At 32.6% G+C, this 10089-nt stretch overlaps 1 protein-coding gene across 3 annotated transcripts; it reads right to left on the reverse strand.

Annotated features, from left to right (window-relative positions):
* Positions 1-212: 212 nt before the first annotated feature.
* LOC126597372 (uncharacterized) lies at positions 213-3818 on the reverse strand. Of its 3 annotated transcripts, none has more exons than XM_050264161.1 (5): positions 3627-3818; positions 1800-2679; positions 1593-1698; positions 970-1178; positions 213-726 (listed from the first exon to the last, which is right to left on the reverse strand). In XM_050264161.1, the coding sequence occupies exons 2-5, from the start codon at positions 2543-2545 to the stop codon at positions 456-458; spliced, it is 1332 nt and encodes a 443-aa protein (XP_050120118.1). In that variant the 5' UTR covers positions 2546-2679; positions 3627-3818; the 3' UTR covers positions 213-455. The 3 variants fall into 3 exon arrangements, with proteins under 3 accessions (XP_050120118.1, XP_050120116.1, XP_050120117.1); XM_050264159.1 differs by lacking the exon at positions 3627-3818 and adding an exon at positions 2945-3139; XM_050264160.1 differs by lacking the exon at positions 3627-3818 and having other exon boundaries at positions 1800-2918.
* Between the last annotated feature and the right edge of the window lie 6271 nt (positions 3819-10089).

Consider the following 10089-nt stretch of genomic DNA (forward strand, 5'->3'; position numbering starts at 1 on the left):
TTTGTTCACCTCTGCTCCGACTGGAAAGAGGTATACGGTCACCAGGGTTGGTCCAAGTCATGAGCCAACGTGGAATGGTGGATTACAATTAAAATAGATACACGGATCGACTCTTTTTAGTGCAGTAAAAAGAGCCCAAGTACAAGTTCTGCTATAGGTAATGTTTTGATGTCCCCCCGTTTCAATGCGTATCAAAAGATCAAAACTGCAAATGGGTACAACTAACATCATCATTCATCCTTTGGTAAAACTTGACAGTTGATCGATGAGAATAATCTGTTTGTATATATTGTCTGTAGCATGTGATGTGAAAACAAACAGCGGAAAATGGATATCCTGTGTTGCATTCAACCACCTCTACACAAATGAATTAATTGGATATGCTGTGTAAATTTAACCACAAGTAACAGAAAGAATTTTAGAATCATCTTCGGTGACTCCATGGTTTCGATCAATCAATGCGACTGTTTGCAACAAGGAAGCACGCAGTCCTCCAGAAACCCGGTTAGCTCACAAGTGTACAGTTTTGGGTCGTTTCTGAAATGATCAACGTGTGGCGTCGACACAAAGTTGCAAGCCCTAACCGCATGTCCCGCCCTCTTTTGCTCCTTTATGAATGATTCCACTGACCCTGCAGGAATCACCCTGTCTGCAGAGCTGTAGATATACAATTGCGGACAACTTGGTTGGCACGCTGACAATAGGCTTAACACATCAGAAAGCCTCCTGCAATCCCAACAATAAGATTCATATTACTTTCCATACAAGGAGAGAACAACTCTTGCCAATACTAATTTGACATTTGCTTTGACAATGGTTCTTCTAGGATTATATAACACAGGTGAGCCGTGATGTGAATGAATTCAAGCATAAACGGAAATTTGTAACATGGGAAGGTGCATGAAGATTCACGTCCACCTCGGATAATTCTATGAAAATAAAAGGGCAAGGAAGAATAAGATAGGCTACCTGTTCACTGTAGGAAATTTCAAAACCACCCCAAAGAACTTCTCCAAGACTACTAGCAATGCTGCTTCGGTTACAGCAGGTTTGGGTGCCACTACTTCATTATTGCTGCCAACCAAAGCATCCATCCCCGACTCATTTGAGTCCATTGTTCCTTTTGCTGCTACACTACGCTTTTTCAGAAAGGCTGCAGAGAAACCAGAAGCCCAGACCTGCACAAGGGCAAGAATTAGATAGCACACTCATCCAAACACAAATCATCTAAGATTCTAAGAAAAAACCTGGAACCCAGAAAAAACTAAAAAAACAGATCATTTGCATAACAAACCCAAACAGCTGTCTGAATGAGCCACACAAAACTCAGAAACCAATACGTTTTCTTTGGATATTCCTACAACATTTGGGCAAGGTGGTAGTGATAGGCTCTGCTGCTACAACTATATTGAGCAAAATGAAGTATTATATTGGTCAAATTCATAGAAACATGATCCACACTCTAAAAAATGACAGCAACAGGTTATGTCTGGTGCCAAATGGAGTATGTGTAGATAACTTTTTATCTTTTAAATATGATCGGTAGATAACTTCTGCTCTTTCCCAGTTACAGAACTGCAACTATCGTTTACCTGGGGGTCAGGTGCTGCAACAGGTGCAGAATCCACAACGCAGCCCCGAATCCTGCCCATTAGAGAAGGATCGTGCTTCTGGAACTGCTCCAAAATTACCCCATACCTGTAAGATGCAGCAAACCAGGAAATGGTTACACAGGAGAACGGGGAAATCGCACATGGAGTTTATATAAGAAAAAGAATATAAGTAGGGACTGGACTCACGTTAACCATCCAGTATTGCTAAAAGTATGGAACACCATGTTCTTTCCATGTTCCTCTTCTAACCAATCAGCCAAATGGCTCACAAGCGAGTCGATGTGCTCTTCAACTTTCCCGCCAGGTTGGTATTTGAGAATGTCAGACATGGGCAAAGTAAATGTAATAGCATGATATCCCCTGGAAGTATACCACTCGGCATACTTCTTGAGATGTTTTTGCTTTGCTCCCAACCATCCTAGCAAAACCACCACAGTCCTGAACTTTGCTGATGAGCAATCAGAACCGCCTGAAACATCTATGGCATTCGGTTCAGGTAAATGCCATCTGTACGAGACCTCAGATGGGGAGGTAGATGATATATCATGGTTATACGAAGCTGGCTTTCGTGCTTTAACCAGGTCTGCGGACTGATACAGATTAAGAAGAAGAGGTGAAGATGCAACCGATGAATATAGCTGCTTGGGAACAAAATTGCAGCCCGTGTTAGGAATTGGGAAGTTAATGTTGGGCACAGGAACTGGAATTCTAGAGACAAAGGACAAGTTTGCGAGCTTAGAAACCGAAATATGTGAAACCCAGGATGAGTTCCAATCTTGCAAGGAGGTGTTGTGTGATAAACCCGACGTAGAACAAGCGTCATTGGATCGGTAAGACGGCAATTTATCAGAGATGTCAGCAGAAACCGAGGCAACAGCAACGGCAGCAGCCGCAACGAGAGGTCGTTGAACCATTCCAGACAAGGAAGCCATATTGTTGGTAAGGGCGCCCAAAATATCTCATGCGAATATCAAGCAACCACCATTCAACATATGAAAAGGAAATGACAAGCAAGCCAAGCGACCAGATTTCCCAGAAAGCCAACAATTTCAAGCACGGGAATCACCTGCAGAGAAAATGAATGAATGGAAATATGACGATAAATACAAACCACCAAGAAGAATAGTCAAGCACCAACAAATAAGGAATTGGGATTGTATCAAATTGGAATAAGGAATTCAAACGACGAAAGAAATAATAAAAATTGGAATCGGAATTTATAAGCGCATGAAAAACACGCAAGAATTAGAATTTAATAGTGGATAGAAAACCGAAAAGTGGGTTGGTTTGGGGAGCGCATATTCGTTGATTGTCAAAAGAAATATTCTCACCGCGTTGCTTGTACTTGTAAGTTTCTAACAAAAACTAAATCGGGCTGTCAATGTCGTTTGACAGACAGCCCGATTATCACCACCACGCGCACCCGACACCGACCAACCAATAGCAATTTGCAAGAACCCTCCTCCTTGCCTGATCCTTCCTTTCTTCGTTTTCTTCCCTGGAGATTACCAAAGCTTTCCTGGATTCTGATGTTTGTTTTTGTTTTTTAAAAGCATAGAAAATAAAAATCCAAGCTGGCGGTTCAAACACAAGGTCCAGTAGAACAATGCCACGTTTAAAATAAAAAGAAAATAAAAGTTTAGAAGTTTAGGGGCTGATAGGGTCGGTAGGGAAAGGCAGGAGCTTCCGGCAACCTAGGACCGCGAGCTCATTGGCAATTTGGCAGAGCAGATAAAAAGACCGTTTTGCCCAATGGCCTTTTTCGTGTTTTTAAGAAATTTTCCTATTTCTTCGTTTGGAAATAAAAGTTCTTAGGATTCATTAAGTTGTTCATTCTGTGGTTTAATTGAATTATGTCATCTTTTAACGTAAAAAACAAAACAAATAAACAAAAAAAAATCCTATATCTAAATGAGATGATTTAGAATTCAATTTAATTTAATTCGATGACGAAAATAAATATTGTGAGAATGAATAAACAATTTTCAGAGAAAAGGTTGAGAGGAGGCTGACCTGACTGAAGAAATTAAACCAAGGAAGAGAAGGAGGTGGTGAATGGCGAACGGCGAGGCCCCTCCCTCCCCTCCTCTTCCCTTCCGCCTCTTTTCCTTATCTCTCTCTCTCTCTGTTGCTGCAGTGCGGGCTTGCCTTTTCCCTTTCTCCTCTGTTGGTCCCCCCGCGCCTCTTTTGCTTTTTCTGTTGCTTGCGGTGCGGTGCGGGATTACCTTTTAGTTATATTAATCAATTAGACCCCAAAAAGATAAATCAATTTAGGATTGTTTATTTATAACTGTAAGGAATTTATTTATGTGCTTAAATTAAGCTAGATATTTTCTATATTTTATATTTTCATACCTGAAAATTTATGAAATTCAAGACATGGAAATTACCAACAGCAGCAATGCGCGGACTGTAGCTTCCTAGTTAGTCTGCTTGACTGTGGTAAAAAACAAGGTAAAATTCTCCAGGACCTTATCGATCCGAAATTAATAAATAATCATGACTTACCATCATTTATCTATTTTTTTAAAAGAAAAACAAAATATGAGAACTATCAAAAGAGTTTTTGCTTATTTGGTATTTATGGGCACTTGCACAATCAAATATTTGGGATAAGAGGATATTCGTGGAGAATATTCCCACTAACGAAGCAAAAGAGTCCGGAGACATGGAGAGGAGGCGATCAATATTTTCCATACTGTTTACATAATAATTTGCTTCTTTTATTTCTTATGCGGAGAATATAATCATTATATTAGAAAGCCAGAAGCACACTTTGATGTTTCAAAGCTTCACAAAAAAAAAATTAGACTAAAAATCCCCTTAAACAAAAAAAAAAGAACTGACCGAATTTGATACATGAAAACACACAAGGACAATTTTGTAAAAAAAATATAAATCTAAAATTCATTTTATTAGAAGAAAAAAATAAAAATAAAATAAAAAAGGGGAAGACGTGTATTAAATCTCACTAGAAAAGGGGGCCAATAACCCCACTCCTCCATTTTAGGAGAGAGATTATTATCCCATATAAATGTATAAAAAATTTAAAATTTTATTTTATTGGGAAAAAATGAAAAGAAAAAAACAACAAATAAAAAAGGACGGATACTTCAAATCAAGAAAAAATAGTTTGAGGACCTAATAAATTGTAGGATCACATTCAAATTGCAATAATTTCCTTAACTCCCGTGCAAAATATTTCATAAAACTAAAAAATTTAACTTTTTTGACCAAAATTGTGAGTTATAACTCATGTTTTCCAATTGATTTTGATAATTTTAGCAAGATTCATTTTAAGCCAAAATGCAGCCACTCTAGTTGCACCGCATGTTTACTATAATTAATTTAGGACATTCCAAATATTTTCGGCACATATAAATATATTTTGAGTCCCCCTAATAGTTTAAGGAAAACTAATGAAAATGGCTTGAAAACTTTGAGTTTTAATGATAAGGACAAAATAAAGGGTAAAGTGAATAGTACCATAATTGACTTTTTAGTGTAAAAATGTGGTTTTTCGTTAAAGTGAACAGTACCGGGTGCTTTTCGTTAAAGTTCTCAATAGTTTATACTTATTTTTCTATTTTTCAACATTAAAAATAAATAAAAACTAGTTTTGGGCCCTAATCATTTGTAGGATCACATTCAAATGTCTTGCAACATTTTTCTTAATTCCCACGCAAAATATTTCCTAAAACTAAAAATTTCATTTTTTTTTTACAACAACTATGAGTAACTCACGTTTTCCAATCGATTTTGTGACTTTATACAAGATTTATTATCAGCCAAAGTTCGAGTTATTCTAATCGCATAATGTTTACTAAAGATAATTTAGGATAAATATTTTCAACACGTAAAAATATATTTGGGGGCCCTTTATTAGTTTATATTAATTTTTCTATTTTAAATTTTTTTAAATCAAGAAAAAATAGTTTAAGGACCTAATAAATTGTAGGATCACATTCAAATGTCTTGCAATAATTTCCTTAACTCCCACGCAAAATATTTCATAAAACTAAAAATTTTAATTTTTTTGACCAAAACTGTGTGTTATAACCCACGTTTTCCAATTGATTTTGAGAAATTTTACAAGATTCATTTTAAGCCAAAATGCGAGTCATTCTAGTCACACCGCATGTTTCATAAAATTAATTTAGGACATTCCTAATATGTACGACACATAAAAATATATTTTGAGCCCCTTAATAATTCATAATTATTTTCTATTTTTCAACTTTAAAAATCAATAAGAAATAGTTTTGGGACCTAATAATTGGTATGATCACATTCAAATATCCTGCAACATTTTTCTTAACTCCCACGCAAAATATTTCCTAAAACAAAAAATTTCAATTTTTTTACAAAAACTGTGAGTTAGAACTCATGTTTTCCAATCGATTTTGTGACTTTATATAAGATTCATTATAAGCCAAAGTTCAAGTGATTCTAGTCTCATAATGTTTACTAAAGATAATTTAGGATATTCCACATATTTTCAACACGTAAAAATATATTTTGGGGCCCTCTATTAGTTTATATTAGTTTTTCTATTTTAAACCTTTAAAAATCAAGAAAAATTAGTTTCATGACCTAATAAATGGTAGGATCGCATTCAAATGTATTGCAACATTTTACTTAACTCCCGTGCAAAATATTTCTTAAGACTAAAAATTTCAATTTTTTGACAAAAATTGTGAGTTATAACCCATGTTTTCCAATTGATTTTGAGAATTTTTACAAGATTCATTTTAAACCAAAATGCGAGTCACTCTAGTCGCAACGCATGTTTGTTAAATTTTAGGACATTCCAAATATTTTAGACACATAAAAATATATTTTGTGTGCCCCTAATAGTTTATACTTATTTTTCTATTTTTCAACATTAACAATCTATAAAAAATTGTTTTGGGACCTAATAATTGGTAGGATCAATTCAAATGTCTTGCAACATTTTTCTTAATTCCCATGCAAAATATTTCCTAAAACTAAAAATTTCAATTTTTTTACAAAAACTATGAGTTATAACTCATGTTTTCCAATTGATTTTGTGACTTTATACAAGATTCATTATAAGCCAAAGTTCGAGTGATTCTAGTCGCTTAATGTTTACTAAAGATAATTTAGGATATTCCACATATTTTCGACACATAAAAATATATTATGGGGCCCTCTATTAGTTTATATTAATTTTTCTATTTTAAACCTTTAAAAATCAAGAAAAAATAATTTCAAGACCTAATAAATGGTTGGATCACATTCAAATGTCATGCAACAATTTCCTTAACTCCTGCGCAAAATATTTCGTAAAACTAAATTTTTTATTTTTTGATCAAAATTGTGAGTCCACGTTTTCCAATTGATTTTAAGAATCTTTACAAGATTCATTTTAAGCCAAAATGTGAGTCACTATAGTTGGTCTAAAATATCCATAATATCCCGATATTTCCATCGAAATTTCCGTGTTTTTGGACTACCGATATTTCCGATATCATCGATATTTTAGACCTTGCTAAGTCACTCATGTATCTTACCATGCAATGTATAAAGTGTAAAATATTGTACTAATTCATTATATATAAATGATTATGGTGTGTTTAAACTTCTTTCATTAATTACTACATATTTTCTACACTCACAATATTTGCCAGCTCGCTATATAATCAACTTAAATATATTATATCTATCATGCAATGCATTTCCTTCCAATTTTTTGTGATAAACTAATAGATAATTGACTAAATAAACATCCTGCAAAGTTTCAATAAAAATTTCCAAGTTTTTCTTATAATTTCCATGGTTTTTATTCAATTTTTATCGATATCGATAATATCCCGATATTTCCATCCACATTTATGTGTTTTTGGATAACCGATATTTCCGATATCATCGATATTTTATACCTTTTGCACTACATGCTTACTAAACTTAATTTAGGACATTGCAAATATTTTCGACACATAAAATTATTTTTTGTGACCCCCTAATAGTTTATATTTATTTTTCAAGTTAAAAATCAATAAAAAATTGTTCCGGGACCAAATAATTGGTACAATCACATTCAAATGTCTTGCAACATTTTTCTTAACTCCCATGCAAAGTATTTCCTAAAACTAAAATTTCAATTTTTTACAAAAAATGTGTGTTACAACCCACATTTTTCAATTGATTTTGAGAATTTTTACAAGATTCATTTTAAGTCAAAATGCGAGTCATTCTAGTCGCACCGCATGTTTCATAAAATTAATTTAGGAATTTCCTAATATGTATGACAAATAACAATATATTTTGAGCCCCTTAATAATTCATATTTATTTTCTTATTTTTCAACTTTTAAAATCAATAAGAAATAGTTTTGGGACCTAATAATTGGTAGGATCACATTCAAATGTCTTGCAACATTTTTCCTAAACGCAAGATATTTCCTAAAACTAAAAATTTCAATTTTTTACAAAACTGTGAGTTATAACCCATGTTTTCCAATCGATTTTGAGAATTTATACAAGATTCATTATAAGCCAAAATTCGAGTCATTCTAGTCGCATTACAAGTTTACTAAAATTAATTTAGGATATTCTAAATATTTTCAACACGTAAAAATATATTTTTGGGCCCTCTATTAGTTTATTTTAACGTTTCTATTTTTAACCTTTAAAAATCAAGAAAAATAGTTTCGGGACCTAATAAATGGTAGGATCACATTCAAATGTCTTGCAACATTTTTCTTAACTCCCACGCAAAATAATTCTTAAAACTAAAAATTTCAATTTTTTGACCAAAACATCAAGTTATTAACCCATGTTTTCTAATTGATTTTCAGAATTTATACAAGATCCGTTTTAAGCCAAAATGCGAGCCATTCTATTAGCACTGCATGTTTACTAAAATTAATTTAGGACATTCCAAATATTTTTGAAGCATAATATTTTAATTTTTTTGTTGAAACATAAAAATATATTTTGAGACCCTCTAACAGTTTATATTTTTTTCTGTCTATTTTTTAACTTCATAAAATTAATAAAAAATAGTTTTGGGACCTAATAATTGGTCAGATCACATTCAAATGTATTGCAATATTTTTCTTAACTCCCACGCAAAATATTTCCTAAAACTAAAAATTTGAATTTTTTGACAAAAACTGTGACTTATAATCCACGTTTTCCCAATCAACTTTGAGAATTTATACAAAACTCATTATAAGCCAAAATTCGAGTCATTGTAGTCGCATCGCATGTTTTCTAAATTTTTCTATTTTTAAACTTTAAAAATCACAAAAAATGGTTTTGGGACCTAATAAATGGTAGGATCACTTCAAATGCTTTGCAACATTTTTCTCAACTCCCGTGCAAAATATTTTCTAAAACTAAAAGTTTCAATTTTTGACAAAAATTGTGAGTTGTAACCTACGTTTTCCAATCGATTTTGAGAATTTATGCATGATTCATTATAAGCCCAAATTCGATTTTAGTCACATTGCATGTTTACTAAAATTAGTTTAGGATATTCCAATTATGTTCCACACGTAAACATATATTTTGGGGCATTAGTTTATATTAATCTTTCTATTTTTAACCTTTAAAATCAATAAAAAAATAGTTTCGGTACCTAATAAATGGTACGATCACATTCAAATGTCTTGGAACATTTTTTTTTAACTCCCGCGCAAAATATTTCCTAAAACTAAAAATTTCGATTTTTTGACCAAAACTGTGAGTTATATAACCCTTATTTTTCCAATTGATTTTGAGAATTCATACAAGATCCATATGAAGCCAAAATGCGAGCCATTCTAGTAGCACTGCATGTTTACTAAAATTAATTTAGTACATTCCAAATGTTTTCGACACATAAAGTTATATTTTGTGACCCCACAATAGTTTATGTTTATTTTTATTTTTAACCTTTAAAAATCAATAAAAAATAGTTACAGGACCAAATAATTGGTAGGATCACGTTCAAATGTCTTGCAACATTTTTCTTAACTCCCACGCAAAATATTTCCTAAAACTAAAAATTTCAATTTTTGACAAAAACTGTGACTTATAAACCACGTTTTATAATCGACTTTGAGAATTTATACAAGATTCATTATAAGCCAAAATTCGAGTGATTCTAGTCGCATAATGTTTACTAAAATTACTTTACAATATTCCAAATATTTTCAACACGTGAAAATATATTTTGGGACCCTCTATTAGTTTATATTAATTTTTCTATTTTAAACCCTTTAAAAATCAAGAAAAAATAGTTTCATGACCTAATAAATGGTAGGATCACATTCAAATGTCTTGCAACATTTTTCTTAACTCCTGTGCAAAATATTTCATAAAACTAAAAATTTCAATTTTTTGACCAAAATCGTGAGTTATAACCCACGTTTTCCAATTGATTTTACAAGATTCATTTTAAGTCAAATGCGAGTCATTCTAGTCGCGCCGCATTTTTACTAAAATTAATTTAGGACATTCCAAATATT

This window comes from Malus sylvestris, chromosome 13 (genome assembly GCF_916048215.2).
Source record: "Malus sylvestris chromosome 13, drMalSylv7.2, whole genome shotgun sequence".
Taxonomy (NCBI): Eukaryota; Viridiplantae; Streptophyta; class Magnoliopsida; order Rosales; family Rosaceae; genus Malus; species Malus sylvestris.